The 19,318-nt window shown below is 39.5% G+C and overlaps 1 protein-coding gene across 5 annotated transcripts; it reads left to right on the top strand.

The window, feature by feature from the left end:
- Positions 1-363: 363 nt before the first annotated feature.
- On the top strand, positions 364-16,082 carry exog (exo/endonuclease G). Of its 5 annotated transcripts, XM_087310195.1 has the most exons (8): positions 364-570; positions 2,651-2,800; positions 3,567-3,706; positions 4,130-4,235; positions 4,324-4,400; positions 5,246-5,360; positions 12,449-12,598; positions 15,472-16,082. In XM_087310195.1, exons 5-8 carry the CDS (start codon positions 4,330-4,332, stop codon positions 15,763-15,765), a joined length of 630 nt encoding a protein of 209 aa, XP_087166321.1. In that variant the 5' UTR covers positions 364-570; positions 2,651-2,800; positions 3,567-3,706; positions 4,130-4,235; positions 4,324-4,329; the 3' UTR covers positions 15,766-16,082. The 5 variants fall into 5 exon arrangements, 4 of the variants coding, with proteins under 4 accessions (XP_087166321.1, XP_087166322.1, XP_087166319.1 ...); XR_015525437.1 differs by lacking the exons at positions 4,130-4,235; positions 15,472-16,082 and adding an exon at positions 13,558-13,923 and having other exon boundaries at positions 12,449-13,481; XM_087310196.1 differs by lacking the exon at positions 3,567-3,706.
- Positions 16,083-19,318: the final 3,236 nt, after the last annotated feature.

The following is a 19,318-nucleotide window of genomic DNA, read 5'->3' as shown; positions in this document are numbered from 1 at the left end:
TAAAGGCTTCACTAGGGTAATTAGGGTAACTAGGCAGGTTAGGGTAATTAGGCAAGTTATTGTACAATGATGGTTTGTTCTGTAGAATATTGAAAAAAAAAATTGCCTAAGGGGGCTAATAATATTGACCTTAAATGGTGTTTAAAATTTTAAAAACTGCTTTTATTCTAGCTGAAATAAAACAAATAAGATTTTCTGTTTCACACTGTGAACATTTCCTTGCTCTGTTAAACATCATTAACAGAAGGGGGCGAATAATTCTGACTTCAACTGTGTGTGGTTAGCAGACTGTTCAAGTGCTGTAGTGTATAGTGTCCGCTAGTGTTCGCTGTGATGATAAGCATGTGTGTTTTTCGCGCATGCGCAGTTATTCCCTCGCCCGCTCTATTAGCACGCGTGTGTGTTTGAGTTCTGCTGAATGTTTCTCCTCTTGTGAAGTGTGTGTGTGTGTGTGTTGTGTGTTAATGATGCTGTTTTCTGTGAGGTTCATCAGCGGCTTCGTGTTTGGAGCGGGTTCTGGAGTCGCAGCGCTCAAACTCTACTATTATGAAGAGCAGCAAACACACACAGGTAAAACTGACTCATCATCATCATCATCATCATCATCATCATCATCATCATCATCATCATGCTCTTCAACTGCTCATTCATAACGAGAGATTACTGTAAACAATGCAGAGCAATCTTTAATGATTATTATCAAGACTAAGAGTAGAGAACAGGCCAGTCTCTCATTTACAGTAATGGAGAAGATCAGTGTTATACCGTCTTATAAAGTTATTCTACTCTGATTAATGACTACACTTATCTGTTTTTCAGCCTTTACATGTCACTTTAAGCTGTATGGAAGTGTCTTGAAGAATATCTAGTCTAATATTATGTGCTGTCATCATGACAAAGAGAAACTAAATCAGTTATTAGAGATGAGTTATTAGAAATGTGTTGGAGAAATCTGCTCTCCGTTAAACAGAAATTGGGGAGAAAATAAACAGGGGGCGAATAACATAATATACAGGGCTTTACATTAACTTTTTTGATCACCAGCCACAGTGGCTAGTAGTTTTCCAACGTTACTAGCCACTCTGCATTTTCACTAGCCACAATTTTGTTGTTGGGAAAATATTTTTATATGCAGAAATATGACTCTGACATGCTAAAATGACTTGATTTAGATTTTGTGTGTGATGTATGAGCAAATGGGTCATGGTTTCATAGTGTGATACTGCAATTAGTTTTTATTTGACATGACTTTTCAGAACTCAAAATGAAGGATTTACCTAATTTATCTCTGACCACACCAAACAAAAATGATTTCTTAGCCACAAATGTTGAATGTGTCAACACAATATAAATACAGCTGTATACTTTTAATTTAACAAAACATTTCTTTTAAAAAAATAAAGAAAAACAATTGACTTTTAAAAATAATTATTGATATGTATCAAAAATATGCACAGTAATCTGTCCTCGCTAAAGGTATCTCAGATCAGTTAACTACACATAAATAGAGAGTTAATCTCATATTAAAGCAAATTTTGTTGTAAAAAATGATAATTAAGCCATATAAACAAAAATAACCATAAGCAAAAGAAAGCAGGTGAAAAACACACTGTGTGATGGGGATGATCACACGGTTAAGGCCAATTAATAATCTGTTCAAAGCGAAAGCAACCGGTGCTGCTTACAAAAAGACATAATTGGAGCTCTTGAATGCATCAAGACTGTATGTGTGGGTGCATTAGCATTACTTTTTTGCCTGACTGTTTGAAAGAGATCCGGTCACAGTTGAGTCTAGGCAAGCGTGCTTCAAGGAAGGAAGCAGGAGCGCGCACACGCTTTAAACAGTCGCGCGCATCACATCAGCTGTTAGTGCGAGTGATCATCCTCTCATTCCGTATTCATCTGCTTCTGCTTGCGCGAATGCAATTTTTTTTGTCAGTCGTGCTGTTTCTCCATTCTAAGATCACATTTGCACGCATATTGGGTCATACTTATAGTCGAACCCTGCTTTGAAGAAAACCACAAATTTAAAAAATTATTTTCAACCAGCCAAAGTGGCTAGTGGAGGTGTCTGCCTAAATATATATATATGTGTGTACATATATATATATATATATATATATATATATATATATATATATATATATATATATTTTTATATATATATATATATATATATATATATATATATATATATATATATATATTTTTATATATATATATATATATATATATATATATATATATATATATTTATATATATATATATATATATATATATATATATATATATATTTTTATATATATATATATATATATATATATATATATATATATATATTTTTTTTTTTATATATATATATATATATATATATATATATATATATATATATATATATATATATATATATATATATATATATATATTTGTGTTTATATATGAGTTTGTTGTATTTATGTGAGTGGGATCCAAGTGATGTCACTTCCTAGTAGATCAAAGCAATAGAAATTGCTAAAAAATGTTTCCACAACTAACTGAATGTTTGTATCTTTCTTTTGTGTGTGTGTGTGTGTGTGTGTGTGTGTGTGTGTGTGTGTGTGTGTGTGTGTGTGTGTGTGTGTGTGTGTGTGTGTGTGTGTGTTCGTTCAGGCAGCTCGGTCCACCGTGTGATTGGGCGTTTCGGTCTCCCTGAGAGCGGAGCTGAGAGTCGTTTCTACACCAATCATGTGCTGTCGTACGATCAGACGCACCGGACGCCACGCTGGGTCACTGAACACCTGAGCTCCACACGCCTGCTGGGTCAGTCAGTGTGTGTGTGTGTACGTGTTTTTGTGACATATCAGGACACAAATCTGTATAATGACATGGGTATGACACAGGTATTACAAAAAGGAGGTGAAGTATGGGGACATTGGTGACGTCCTCGTTTCTCAAAATGCTTATAAACCCTACAGGATGAGTTTAATCAGACTAGCTCAACTTTTCAAGCGCCGACGGAAGCGTCAGCCAATCAGATCACTGTATGCAAATACACCAGCTAGACAGTGGCCTATTGCTGACTGAATTTCATTGGCTGACGCTGCTATGACGATCGCTTCAGCCCCAACTTCAGACACGCCTTCAGTCAAGCGTTGATGCTGAAGCCCCGTGTGACTGGAGTGTTAGGCATCTGTACTTTTACTCAAGTATGGTTTTCAGGTACTCTTTACACCTCTGGTTAGAACTGGAACTTAGACTGGAAGTTGATTTGACTGGAAAAAAAGACGGAGTAGTCTGTGATCCGGGGCTGTTATAGACTGTTCCAAACACCTGTGGACCGGGGGAAAAGGGTGAATTTCCGGAGGTTTTCCAGGAGAAATGATAAAATAGGAGCTGTTTCTGAAATACAGGAGTGTTGGCAGGGATGTGAATGCCGTCTGACTATATATCATATATGAGTAAGGCAGTGAAGATCACGGATTTCAAATATTTCTTTATATATTGGTGTGAGAGTTCACCAGAAGCGCATGTGTGGCTTATTCCTAAAGGAAATGTCCTCATGAATATGCATTTCTCCGATGTTCAGGTGAAGCGAACAGAAAGCAGTGTAAGTTCAGACCTGACCCGAGCGTTCCTGAACTCTTCACTGCACACAACGAGGATTACCTGAAGAGCGGATGGTCACGAGGACACATGGCGCCCGCTGGAGACAACAAGAGCTCTGAGGTACACACACATACACACACACACACACACACACACACACGTTTGTTTTTGTGAACAGTGGGTACATTACACAGGTTTCCATTCATTTTATACTGTCCAAACCATATATTATATTGCCTCCACCCCACCCCTAAACCCAACCATCACAGGAGACAGTGTGCATCTTTACTCTGATTAAACTCATACTGTAGGGTTTATAAGCCTTTTGAGAAACGAGGACGTCACCAATGTCCTCATATTCCACCTCCTTTTTGTAATACCTGTGTCATATCCATGTCATTATACAGATTTGTGTCCTGATATGTCACAAAAACCCGTACACACACACACACACACACACTGAAAGTCAAACACTGAGCAGTTTAGCTGTGATGGCTGAATGTGCTCCTCCTGGTGTTGACTCTTCTCTGATCTTCACTCCAGCAGTAGAGCGGAGCGGGAAGAGTTCATCAGCAGAGGAACAGCACAGTTCTGCTTCAAACACTGCACTGCACACACCATTAATATTATACACAGCAGCTGTTTAAAGGTCAGAAGTAATTTGGTTCTAGTTTTCACCTGTCCCGGTGTTTCTGCCTTTGCTTCTGTGAGTTTTTCTGCTGGATGTGTTTCTACAGCAGGCCATGGCGGAGACGTTCTATCTGTCCAACATCGTTCCACAGAACTACGAGAACAACGCTGGATTCTGGAACAGGTGTGTGTGTGTGTGTGTGTGATTTTTTTTTTGTGTGTGTTTTTGTCTGTATTTGTGTGTTTCTTTGCGTGTGTGTTTTTTCTGGGTGTGCATTTGTCTTTGCTTGTGGGTTTTTGTGTATTTGTGTGTGTTTGTCTTTGCTTGTTTGTGTGTGTGTGTGTGTGTTTGTCTGCTTGATTGTGTGTGTGTGTGTTTGTTTGTCTGCTTGATTGTGTGTGTTTGTGTGTGTGTGTGTGTTTGTTTGTCTGCTTGATTGTGTGTGTTTGTGTGTGTGTGTGTGTTTGTTTGTCTGCTTGATTGTGTGTGTTTGTGTGTGTGTGTGTGTTTGTTTGTCTGCTTGATTGTGTGTGTTTGTGTGTGTGTGTGTGTTTGTTTGTCTGCTTGATTGTGTGTGTTTGTTTGTGTGTATTTGTTTGTTTGTCTTTGCTTGTTAGTGTTTGTGTGTGTGTTTATCTATGCTTGTTTGTGTATGTGAGTGTTCATGTGGTTTCCTTTTCACATGTTTTTCTCTCTCTGTGTGTGTGTGTGATTTTTTTTTTTGTGTGTGTGTGTTTTTGTTTGCATTTGTGTGTTTCTTTGCGTGTGTGTTTTTTGTGGTTGTGCATTTGTCTTTGCTTGTAGGGTTTTTGTGTATTTGTGTGTGTTTGTGTGTGTGTGTGTGTGTTTGTTTGTGTGTGTGTTTGTGTTTGTCTTTGCTTGTTTGTGTGTATTTGTTTGTTTGTGTGTGTGTGTTTGTTTGTTTGTCTTTGCTTGTTAGTGTTTGTGTGAGTGTTCATGTGGTTTCCTTTTCACATGTTTTTCTCTGTGTGTGTGTGTGTGTGTGTGTGTGTGTGTGTGTGTGTTAGGCTGGAGATGTACTGTCGAGAGCTTACAGAGAGGTTTTCGGATGTCTGGGTTGTTTCTGGGCCGCTGATGAAGCCGCAAATTACAGACGACGGCAAGAAAACCGTCAGCTATCAGGTCACAAACACACACACACACACACACACACACACACACACACACTACTTTTTAATGTCATATTTCAGGAATATCAACAAAATCTTGCTGTTTTAAATGTAATTACTATACAGCTTCATTGTAGTTCTGTTATAAATAATGTATTTAATAAATAACTATATTAACTTATATAATACTCATTCATTCATTTTCTTGTCGGCTTATTCCCTTTATTAATCTGGGGTTGCCACAGCGGAATGAACCCCCAACTTATCCAGCACATGTTTTTTTCAGCGGATGCCTTTCTAGCTGCAACCCATCTGTGGGAAACATCTACACAAATACACTCATGCACTTATATAATAATTAAATTATTATATAGTAAAAACTATTTATATAATAATAATAATAATAATAATAATAATAATGTATTCTTATTGTAATTAATAATAATTCAAATAATTATTATTCTGAGTAAAAATACAAATAATACCACTAATAATTATACATATTATTAATTTAATAATTTTATTATGATAAATACATTACAATTATTACTATTTTTTTATTATATAATTAATCATTTTAGTGACAGAACCTAACTCCCAAAACAAAACATTATTAAAAAAATTGACCTTTATAAGCTTACCATTTAAGATTTTTTATATCATTATAGTATTGATCATTTTTCAATATCAAATGATAATTTTTATTTTTCAATAATGATAATTTTTCAAAATCTAAGCGTTTAGCCCTGTATAAGTCTAAAATTTCACTCATAATGATCTTAAAAAGGCTTTTAAAACTCTTATATTTGACTTGGTAGCAGCCTGAGGTTGTGTTGGTGTTTGTCGTCCAGCAGGTGGCGCTGCTGCTCTTCATTTCTGTCAACATTCTCTATAATCGCTGCACTCACAAACACGCTGAGCACTGCTAAATGTTATTTTATTTATTATGTAAGTTGTAAATTATGTAAATTATGACAGTTAAACAAGAGTAAAAGAGAAAATGACACCAATATATAGAAGAGCACAATTGAATAACCAAAATAGACAGACCACAGCATAAATATTATGATCTGTAGGTGTGTGCTGAAAGATGAGCTTGACAGCATGGTTTATTAAGTAAAACACATAATGATCATAAGATAAAGAAAAGAAATATGTAAAAGAGAGAGAAAAGGATGAATATATTAAAGTGAATGCGCTAGGCTTATTATGTTATTATATTAATAACGGAACATTATTAACTCACCTGTGTAAAATTAAAAGTTTTGCTTTTACCATGATGACTGTACATTATATTTTGCTAATATACAGTATATATGTATATACAGTTGAAGTTAGAATTATTAGTCCCCCTGAATTATTAGCACCCCTGTTTATTTTTTTCCCCAATTTTTGTTTAATGGAGGGAACTCTGTTTCAGCACATTTCTAAGCATAATAGTTTTAAAAACTTATTACTAATAACTGATTTATTTTCTCTTTGTCATGATGACAGCAAATATTATTTTACTTGATATTTTTCAAGACACTTTTATACAGCTTATGGTGACATTTAAAGGCTTCACTAGGGTAATTAGGTTAACTAGACAGGTTAGTGTAATCAGGCAAGTTATTGTATAGTGATGGTTTGTTCTGTAGATTTAAAAAAAAAAGCTTAAAGGGGCTAATAATTTTGTCCCAAAAATGGGTTTTAAAAAATTAAAAACTGCTTTTATTCTAGCCGAAATAAAACAAAAAAGACTTTCTCCAGAAGAAAAAATATTATCAGACACACTGTGAACATTTCCTTGCTCTGTTAAACATCATTTGGGAAATATTTAAAAGAGAAAAAAAAATCAAAAGGGGCGAATAATTCTGACTTCAACTGTATATATATACACACACACACACACACACACACACACACACACACACATATATATATATATATACACACACACACACATATATACACACATATATATACATATATACACTCACCCTATACCATTCTCTGTGTGTTTGCGAGTTTGAATATGAGAAAGCCCCTCCTCTTAAAGGTTCAGGACACCCTCGAGTACTTTTTTTTTTTTTGAGATGTTAACAGATTTGTGTGTGTTAAACTTCAGTTTAGATGACATTAGCCCCTGTCAGCTTTAATTGTGGGGGAAACTGTGTCATTTGCAGCTTTTGTCTGCTAATTTCATCTTCCGGGTTTAAAATGATTTTTGGGGCGGATCAAAATCGGTGACGTAGCGCAAAACTGCAAGTGGAGTGATGATGCGTCGGTTGCTCATTATTATTCATAGTATAGATTTCTTATCCTATGAGAAGAAGAACCTGCTTGTTAATTATTCATGAGAGCACATACTTTTTTGAAGGCAAGACAGACCTGCCAAGCTGGAAGAGCTGTGTTTGTTTCCGTGATCCACAGGGTTTGTTGCATGTTTTTCCCCGTGATGCTGTCAGGGCCGATGCAGCAAGCCTTTGTGTCGGGCAGAGGTGGCGTTAACCGAATATTTTCCGTCATTGACTGATTTTTTTCTGCAGTGACGGAAAAATCTGAAGTTGATTCATTATGCTGAGAGGGATCGATTGTAATTTGTTGCTAACTGTAATTCCCACTCCTGTCCAGCTGATGGCGATTGTCCTTGTTTTGTCTCCTCTTGTCACCGCTGTGTAGTTGCAAAAACAGACAAACCTGCCAACACTCCAACACAATCTCGTTTTTCCCGTATTTCAGACCCATCTCCCGCCCATCTCCCGTATCGTTCTATCTCCCGGGAAACTCCCGGAATTCCACCACCTCCCCCCGCTCTTCAGCTTTTTGGTACAGTCCCCCCCCATGCGCACCGAAAACAACGCGCAACCGTCTCCATACCTGCTCCGCGCCTTTCAGTTGGCGCTCACCACACCTTCCCCTCCCGCTCTTCACTAGCTGAAGTAGCGCTAGTAATCCCGGTCTCCAGTGTGGCAGCAGAACGCGGCTTCAGCCTCCAGAACAAAATTAAACAATCAGGAGAAGTCGACTTTCCGAGGCAAAGACACAGAATTTAATGACAACTGCCTCTGCATCAGTCTCCCTTGATGCGCTTGACCCAGTTCAGGTCGACGCAGGAGGAGGATATGAGTTAATGCAGATATGAGTTATTGTTCATTTGTCAAATAAATAAATGAATAATTTAGCCTTTATGCTCGTCGTGCAAGTTCATTATTAAAATATGAATGAAAAAAGCGATTAGAAAATATGCAAATTAATTGACGGTCAATAATAGGTTATGACGGAATTTTTACAACCCTCTCCGCCAAAATGACGGACAATGAGAAAGTCTAACGTGACCTCTGGTGTCGGGAGAGCTGTATGAGAATTGGAGAATGGCGGACTTTGTCTTTTATCAGTTGAGTTTGTTACCATTCAGACACATCACCTATATCCGTGCTGCTGTGTTCACCTATGATTAAAATCCTCCAGATGACCGGCAGGGCTAATAGTTGGAATAGTAGGGAAAGAGACCTGCTGTGCTGCCATACACCATGTCTGCATTCAGACCCGGGGATTGAGGAGGAGAGCAGTCCTCCTCATTAATAGTGTTTATATAAACATGAATATCTTTATGATGATAGAGCACATTGTTGTTGTGTGTATATGAAGTTAGTAGAAACATGTAGCAGGACATTACATTACTGTTCGTTTCTTTGCGTTTTAACTTTGTAAACTATATAGTCATGTGACTCCTCACGGTTTGTGTCTCATTTTGTGAGCCGACTGATGATGTTGTTTGCTCTCCTCTTTCTCCCCTGCTCTGCTGGCCACGCCCACTCCTCCCTCTGCTCCCAGCTCCATCATGGAGCATGATTAGAAAACATTCTGAGCAGGTCCGGATTGGCCAGTAGGGAGTGGGCCGGTCCGGTGTTCCCAGCTCCTTGCACTCTCAGTAGTCACACTTTCATTTATTTCTTTATTTCACCATCTCCTCACTCCTTTTCTTCATTATTTCGCCGCAGCTCCGCTCTTTTCATTTATTTTCTCGCAGCCCCGCGAGCAATATGCAGCCTGCAGATTAATGATGATTAACTATCATTCGACCCAAACAGCGACATCTTAGTCAATATAAGAATTTGAATAATTAATATAGATGAATATTACACCTGCTCACTGAAGATCAGGTGATTCACTAGTGTTATGAAGCGCACAGTTTTGCTGCGTGTATGTTCTTTCTCTCTCTCTCTCTCTCTCTCTCTCTCTCTCTGTACCGGCCCTGTCATTTCTAAAGTACCGCCTACTTATTGGCTGACAGGACTGCCAATCCTAATCAACTGTGTGACGACGACTTCTCTCTCTGCCAATCGCGTTTGTTGCAGAGCCCTTTAAAACTTAAGCGGCAACAGAGAGAGATCAGCTGTTGTTGTTTTGGCGTGTTGTGTTTGGTGGTGTCCGTGTCCGTGTGCGTTGTCGCTGTTACTGATGTGTACTTTGATTGAGATCTACTGATGTTGACTTTGAGTGAGATTTGTTTGAGAGTTCTGGCGAGTGTTTGTGCATCTCTAGCCTGCTACTGCTCCATTCAAAAACCTTCTGTGACTTGACAAGGGAGATCTGGAACAACATAGTAAGTCACGTGATATACTTATTTGCATGCAGGATTATTGACGTATAGACACACTAGTTAGCGAAGTGCGCTAATTTTCAGGGTTTAGCGCTAAGGATTTTTTCTACTGGCCCAATCGGACCAGTGGTTCAGATTTTCACTTGCCCTGCCAATATTTTCACTGGCCCCACCAAAAAAAGTTAATTTCTTAGCCACAAATAAAAAAAAATGTGCCAAAATGTTTGTACATATAGAATTTAAATATTTCAAAATTTTTAATAAATGTGTAATGAGCAAAATTCAAAGTGTTTTGAAACAAAACATGGCTAAAGACCTGCCAAACTGATGGCAAACTGTACAAAAGATCACTTATTTTTTTTTTAGTCGTGGTGTACCCTCGTATATGTCTGCTTCCAAGATGTTAGAAACAAATGTTTTCCTTTAGCATCATCAGTTGATGTCATCGCCATGTTGCTGTCTCTTCATTGTACTAATAACGTGCTCACAACATCCAATCAGATAAGAAGAACCGAGAAGGTAGCATTTGAAGGCTTGAAAATGCGAACTGTTTCTCAATTCTAAAACTTTATTTGCACGCAATTGACAAATAGTCACAGGCAAATTAAACTTTAGTAACAAGAAGCAGTGGCCCGATCGGGCTAGTAACTATCCTGTCTACTGTCCCGAGCATCTCACACGCTGGTCCCAGGTCATCGGGCAGTCCTTATTGTTGAGCCCTGATTTAGTATTTTTATTTATTAGTTAGAGTAAGTTCAGGGCGCTTTGCACTGAAGACATTTCTTTTCATATTGTTGTTTTCTTATTTAGTGGATTGGGGAAGAGATTAAGGGAATGTTTTTGTTATGTTTATTTCTTTGATTTGCATGCGCAAGCTTCAGTTCCCTCTCTTGTTTGTCTTGGTTCTTTTCAACTTTATCTTGTTGTTTGTAAATAATGTGGGAGCAATAATCTTTTGCGGTGCTAATTTGTTGTTTGGTGTTTTCTCTAGCCATTCTTCATCATCAGTTTATACTTTGGTCATCCTTATGTTACTCCTTTTAATACCCCAGACATATTGCCATCAAGGATCGTAACAACTACATTAATAAATCTGACATAACTTGATCAGAAATCTAAAAAGGGGAGAAAAAGATCAAGCGATCAATACCAGCAGATAACCAACCCAAGCTAATTCTGGAAACGTAGCCCCGCGGACGTTTCTGGAGACCGCGATTTACGTGGCCGGAGGTACGTAAAGGCCGCGTTTGGTTTTTTTCGAGCGAACACTGCGGGGCGGTGTGGCGCCGCTCCGCCCCTCCTCTTCGCGCTCGCCGGCCGACGGCTCGCCTCCGAGTGGAGGGCTTTCCCGACGCAATCAGTTTGTCCGCCTAGCTCACAGCGTTGCGTTGGCGGAGCGGAGGCCCCGGAGAAGGAGGAGGAGCCGGCCGCGGTGGACGACGACCGGGATCGAGTCCGGGGAACGGCAGGTTCCGGAAATCAGGTAAGACGAAAAACAGAATCCGGAAAATAAGGGCGAGAACGCGGCGGGATCCGAAAACGCGGTCGAAATCGAAGACGAGGGCTTTTGCGCCTGCCCGAGACGAGAAAAAGCGTGCACAGCGGCCTCTCGCGTATCCGCGAAAACAAAAAAACGCTCGAATACGTACCTCCCGGGACGTAAATCACGGTCCGCAGAAACGTCCGCGGATCTACGTTTCCACAATGAGCTCGGGTTGCAGATAACAGTGCAATACTTATTCTTTATCGCAAACGCATCAGCTTGACAGCACTATCGTGGTCTAGTGGTCAGCACGTTGCATTATGACACATTCCGACCCAAGTTCGAACGTAAATTCATTCATTCATTCATTCATTCATTTTCTTGTCGGCTTAGTCCCTTTATTAATCCGGGGTCGCCACAGCGGAATGAAGCGCCAACTTATCCAGCAAGGTTTTTATGCAGCGGATGCCCTTCCAGCCGCAACCCATCTCTGGGAAACATCCACACACACACTCATACACTACGGACAATTTAGCCTACCCAATTCACCTGTACCGCATGTCTTTGGACTGTGGGGGAAACCGGAGCACTCGGAGGAAACCCACACGAACGCAGGGAGAACATGCAAACTCCACACAGAAACACCAACTGAGCCTAGGATCGAACCAGCGTCCTTCTTGCTGTGAGGCGAACGTGCTACCCTCTGCGCTATTGCGTCACCTCCTGAGTAAATTGTTATAAATATATTTTCATTTTTAGTGTTAAGGCATATATGTCCTATATATGTCTTTCTATATAATATATATGTTAAGACATGATAGTGTCATTAGAAACTTAATTGGAAATGACGTTATTTTAGTATAGTCAGTCGTGAACTGAGGTGGGCCGGTCTAAGGCTTGAAACTCCAGCGCTGAAAAGGAGTCCCACTCCAGCCCTGATTCTGAGGTAGACTTGAACAGAAGGAGGGGGGTTTCTTTAAAGGCACAGGTCACCATAACTGAAGATGTGCTCTTGTCTTGTGTTCTCCTGCAGCTGATTGGTAAAGATGAGGTTGCGGTTCCCACTCATCTCTATAAGGTGATTCTGGCTCAGAAAGACCCGTCCTCTGATGCTTTGGCTGTGGGTGCGTTCGTGGTCCCCAACGCCCCCATCGGCTTCCAGCACCAGCTGCAGGAGTTCCAGGTCTGTAGACTTATCAAGTCAAACTCAGCTTTATTATATATGTTTTACATATTGCTGCCATATATGTCTACTAAATCTGCGCGCGCCGTGAGGTTTTTGCAGTGAAAACAATGAAAATGTATGAGCCACAGTGAACTCCAACCGAACTCTCGTCTCCTCCACCAGCTGTGAGAAAAGCCATTAGAATGACACAGATCACTGCATATACATGCCAGAGTCCCGCAGAGAGAAAGTGATGGACAGGTGGTCATCTGTGTGTAACTTTATTTATTCATGGTTTGGTTATGGGTAGGACCACACGGAATCTGCGGACGTTTTTTGCTATTTCTGCAGAGAATTTTGGTAAAAATCTGCGGATTTCTGCTGAATTATTTTGGGAGTATCCAGCGGAGTATCATAACTTACACTTTAATATATTAAATAAAAAGTAATAAACTACTGAATAAAAACTAAATAAATTCAGATTTACTCATTTACTCAAGTAAATAAACAGAATTTATATGGGCAAAAATACTGCAGAAATCTGCGGAAATTCTGCGCGCGCAGATTCCATGTGGGCCTAGTTATGGATAAAGCAGAGACCATGTGGGTCAGGTAGTGAAAACGGTTGGCTACTATTAATGAATTCGTTATCAATTTGTAACGAACAAACGTTACATGCTTTAATTGTTGTTTTAGTTTCTTGTGATGCGAGAAGCACTGGTTGCAATATTACTACAGGCCACTAGGTTGCACTAGAGGGGAGTGAGAACTGGATATATTCCAGCTCACCACAGAGCAAGTGAGTCGTGTTTGGTAGAGGGAACCACATGGTGAACTGAGGCTACCGACACACTCCGGTTCCGATTGTTTTGAGAACATTATTGTTGCTGCTCAAATGTGAGTATTGAATACGTTTTAAGTTTGAAAGTATTTTCAATGGTTGGTTGTGATTTGCCCGATGTTTATTTCTTATGTAGACAGGACCTGTTGTCCTAGAGATGTTCAGATGAGGTGTTTGTTGGTGCTTTCAATGGACTGCAATGATTTGGTTTCAACGTTCTTTATGCTTCTCATTGGCAAATGAACTATATGTGTACACGTGGAATGACGGTCAGTGACTCTTAAATTCCTCCATACTACCGTTTTCCCAGTGTGAGGAAGTGGATCTTATTGCATCGCACTCAAATCCATCTACCCAACATTCACCCAACCATCTATATCATTTACACAGACTGTTTACATTCAATGACTGCTTGGTTTTGGATATTGATTACTTTTGTTTGTGTGGACTAAATACTGTATACACATGTAGAGAAATTAAACAAGAAGGAAAAAGGGAAAAACAGGCTTGTGAAGTTTATTTTAATTTCAGTATGTGTGAAATAAAAATTCTGTGAACTCCCTCAGTGTAACATCTTGCATGCATAGAGGTGGTGTTACAAATTAATTGGTATTTAACAACCCCCCCCCCCACCCCCCCAACCCCCCGCCTACGACAAAGATGGCATCATCCATCGCGATGTTTCACATTAGACATCGTACGATGCCAAATTGGTCAACATCGCCCAACCCTACTTCATATAGCCGTATATGTGGCTATTACACAATCATAATGCACTGTGATATAGCCTGGGTCGTTAGCTTGTTGCATTGTTTTGTTTTCTCACTACAATCGATGTGCTCAGTCGAGTAGAGACCAGCTTATTCAGGCGATGTTGGACCGATTGATTTGGCGCAGATCTGTGCACGATTGCTGGATTCACATATGCCAAACAAACCACACTAACCGCGGGGAATCGAGACAGATTCCGAAACAAACGTCTACGTGTGAAAGCGTCTACGCTAAGAGTGCATTCACACCTGTGAATCGATTCAGTTGTTCTGAAACAGAGATTACAATTGTTACATTGTTGCTCTTTGCTCTTGGAGCGGTTCAGTTTCACACTGCAAAGTTTCTAATCGGACCAAAATAGCTAAAACGAGTCACGTGTGAGTAAACTCTCCTCACATTGGTCAGAGTGTCAGGGTTTATTTTGCAGAGCTGTCAGGAGAGGTGGTGGTTTGGTGGTGATTGACAGGGTGAGCGCGCGACGTGTCTGAGGAGAGATGCGGTGGGGAGGGGTGGGAAGGGTGCGACGATGCCTATTTGAGGACCGGGAGGGAGACGCGAGGTTACCGGGAGATCATCACTCGTTTGTGGGCATCCGGAGACTCTTGAAACTTCCCGCCCTACTCATAATTCTCTCTTCATATAGCCGTAAGCCTATTACACATCCATAAACACTGTGATATAACCGGGCTCGGATCGGATCGCTTTCTCACTGCAATCGAACCGCTCCAGGGTTCGTTTCAATCGAGCCGAGACCACCTCAGTCAAGCGATCTCGGAGCGATTACTTTGGCGAGGAACAGAGCGCGATTGCCCTGTTCACATATGCCAAACGAACCGCGCTAACCGGGCAAACGAGACACGTTCTGAAACAAAAGTGTAGGTGTGAAAGCACTCTAAGATTGTGTTTCCCCAGGGCCGACTGCCCGGGGCCAGCGTGCAGTTCTTATTGTCGAGCCCTGCATTGTATAACAGTGGTTTGATCTGGAGACAATCCAACACTAATATTGCTGAAGGGGAGAATAATATTGACCTCAAAATAGCTTTAAAACTATTAAAAACTGCTTTTACTCTAGCCAAAATAAAACAAATAAGAGTTTTTCCAGAAGAACCAATATTAGAGGAAATACTGTGAACAGTTCCTGAATCTGTTCAGCATCATTTAGGAAATTTGAGAAAGAATAAATGTTTGACAGGAGTGCAGATGATTGTGACTTGAGCTGTACGTTATCCCTAACACACTGAAGGACTGAGTCTGATGGTGATGATGTGTGTGTGTGCAGGTGAGTGTGTGTGATCTGGAGCGCGAGTCTGGCCTGGTGTTTTTCCCAGCGCTGCAGAAACAGCAGCTCTCAGACCTGTGCACCGTGGACTCCTGTCAGCTCATGGACTTCAGACGCTTCAGTCTGTACATCAGCAGCCGGAAGATGCAGAGCGCCAACAGCGTCTACAGGCTGGAGAAGATCCTGGCGGAGCTGCAGGAGGCCGGAATCGCACCTGACGAACACCTGAAGCAGATCTACCAGCAGAGGAGGACAGAGCTGGAGAGACGGCAGGACACTAACACACACACATGATGGAGTCTAGCTCGCTTTTATTTTGGAAATAGTTTTAAATTAGAAACAGAACATAATTCATTCAATAAATAAGTGCTTGGAAATCTTGGACACCGTATATTTATATTAATTTCATTATTTTTTACTGTTATTGTTACATTAATACTACTTTATAGTCACCAAGTCTGATTAGCAGCCGCAGTTTCTGTGCATTTAAAAGCAAGTGTGGGGGTTCATTTTTTATCAGAGTTGTTGACATGAAGAGTCGGTCTCTTGTGATTTTGCATTTATTCTTATGATGTTTTTCAATAAAAGGCGTTTCGCTGTCATTAGCGGTTGATTTGGGGTGTGTGCGTGTTTATTAAAGTCACGTTTTAATCTAATGAGTTTTCCTGGAGCTCTGATGTTGATGGACATTCAGATGTGGAGCTCTGGGTTGAGACTTATCACTGATATCTGTGGGATACAGCGTACAGATACAGCCTTGACTGTGATTGTGTACAGCTGTGTGAACGTTCCCCTCAGCCTGTGATGATGAAGAGGATGCTTATGAGGATGATGATGATGATTATGATGATGAAGATGGTGATCATTAAGATGATGAAGATGATGGTGTTGATGAAGATTACGGTGATGAAGATGATGATAAAGATTACAATGGTGTTGATGATGATGATGATGATGTTGAAGATTACGATGATGAAGATGATGATGAAGATGATGGTGCTGATGAAGATTACGGTGATGAAGATAATGATGATGGTGTCAATGAATATTACGGTGATGAAGATGATGATGATGATGGTGGTGTTGATGAAGATGATGGTGTTGGTGAAGATTACGATGATGATGAAGATGATGGTGTTGTTGAAGATTATGATGATGAAGATGATGGTGTTGTTGAAGATTATGATGATGAAGATGATGGTGATGATGAAGATTACGATGATGAAGATGATGGTGTTGATGAAGATTACGATGATGAAGATGATGGTGTTGTTGAAGATTATGATGATGAAGATGATGGTGATGATGAAGATTACGATGCTGAAGATGATGATGTTGATGAAGATTACGATGATGAAGATGATGATGAACATGATGGTGATGATGAAGATTACGATGATGAAGATGATGGTGTTAATGAAGATTACGATGATGATGATGGTGTTGATGAAGATTACGATGATGAAGATGATGGTGTTGATGAAGATGATGGTGTTGATGAAGATTACGTGAAGATTACGATGATGAAGATGATGGTGTTTATGAAGATGATGGTGTTGATGAAGATTACGTGAAGATTACGATGATGAAGATGATGGTGTTGATGATTATGATGATGAAGATGATGGTGTTGATGAAGATTACGTGAAGATTACGATGATGAAGATGATGGTGTTGATGATTATGATGATGAAGATGATGGTGTTGATGAAGATTACGATGATGAAGATGATGGTGAAGATGATGGTGTTGATGAAGATTACGATGTTGATGAAGATTACGATGATGAAGATGATGGTGTTGTTGAAAATTACGATGATGAAGATGATGGTGTTGATGAAGATAACGATGATGAAAATGATGGTGTTGATGAAGATTACGATGATGAAGATGATGGTGTTGATGATTATGATGATGAAGATGATGGTGTTGATGAAGATTACGATGATGAAGATGATGGTGAAGATGATGGTGTTGATGAAGATTACGATGTTGATGAAGATTACGATGATGAAGATGATGGTGTTGATGAAGATTACGATGATGAAGATGATGGTGAAGATGATGGTGTTGATGAAGATTACGATGTTGATGAAGATTACGATGATGAAGATGATGGTGTTGATGAAGATTACGATGATGAAGATGATGGTGAAGATGATGGTGTTGATGAAGATTACGATGTTGATGAAGATTACGATGATGAAGATGATGGTGTTGATGAAGATTACGATGATGAAGATGATGGTGTTGAAGATTATGATGGTGATGATGAAGATTACGATGATGAAGATGATGGTGTTGATGATTATGATGATGAAGATGATGGTGTTGATGAAGATTACGATGATGAAGATGATGGTGAAGATGATGGTGTTGATGAAGATTACGATGTTGATGAAGATTACGATGATGAAGATGATGGTGTTGTTGAAAATTACGATGATGAAGATGATGGTGTTGATGAAGATAACGATGATGAAGATGATGGTGTTGATGAAGATTACGAGGATGAAGATGATGGTGTTGATGATTATGATGATGAAGATGATGGTGTTGATGAAGATTACGATGATGAAGATGATGGTGAAGATGATGGTGTTGATGAAGATTACGATGTTGATGAAGATTACGATGATGAAGATGATGGTGTTGATGAAAATTACGGTGATGAAGATGATGATAAAGATTACAATGGTGTTGATGATGATGATGATGATGTTGAAGATTACGATGATGAAGATGATGATGAAGATGATGGTGCTGATGAAGATTACGGTGATGAAGATAATGATGATGGTGTCAATGAATATTACGGTGATGAAGATGATGATGATGATGGTGGTGTTGATGAAGATGATGGTGTTGGTGAAGATTACGATGATGATGAAGATGATGGTGTTGTTGAAGATTATGATGATGAAGATGATGGTGTTGTTGAAGATTATGATGATGAAGATGATGGTGATGATGAAGATTACGATGATGAAGATGATGGTGTTGATGAAGATTACGATGATGAAGATGATGGTGTTGTTGAAGATTATGATGATGAAGATGATGGTGATGATGAAGATTACGATGCTGAAGATGATGATGTTGATGAAGATTACGATGATGAAGATGATGATGAACATGATGGTGATGATGAAGATTACGATGATGAAGATGATGGTGTTAATGAAGATTACGATGATGATGATGGTGTTGATGAAGATTACGATGATGAAGATGATGGTGTTGATGAAGATGATGGTGTTGATGAAGATTACGTGAAGATTACGATGATGAAGATGATGGTGTTGATGATTATGATGATGAAGATGATGGTGTTGATGAAGATTACGTGAAGATTACGATGATGAAGATGATGGTGTTGATGATTATGATGATGAAGATGATGGTGTTGATGAAGATTACGATGATGAAGATGATGGTGAAGATGATGGTGTTGATGAAGATTACGATGTTGATGAAGATTACGATGATGAAGATGATGGTGTTGTTGAAAATTACGATGATGAAGATGATGGTGTTGATGAAGATAACGATGATGAAGATGATGGTGTTGATGAAGATTACGATGATGAAGATGATGGTGTTGATGATTATGATGATGAAGATGATGGTGTTGATGAAGATTACGATGATGAAGATGATGGTGAAGATGATGGTGTTGATGAAGATTACGATGTTGATGAAGATTACGATGATGAAGATGATGGTGTTGATGAAGATTACGATGATGAAGATGATGGTGAAGATGATGGTGTTGATGAAGATTACGATGTTGATGAAGATTACGATGATGAAGATGATGGTGTTGATGAAGATTACGATGATGAAG

Source organism: Danio rerio, chromosome 24 (genome assembly GCF_052040795.2).
Source record: "Danio rerio strain M-AB ecotype USA chromosome 24, GRCz13ab, whole genome shotgun sequence".
NCBI lineage: Eukaryota > Metazoa > Chordata > Actinopteri > Cypriniformes > Danionidae > Danio > Danio rerio.
The sequence above is the reverse complement of the archived record's forward strand: the minus strand, read 5'-3'. Positions and strand labels throughout refer to the sequence as shown.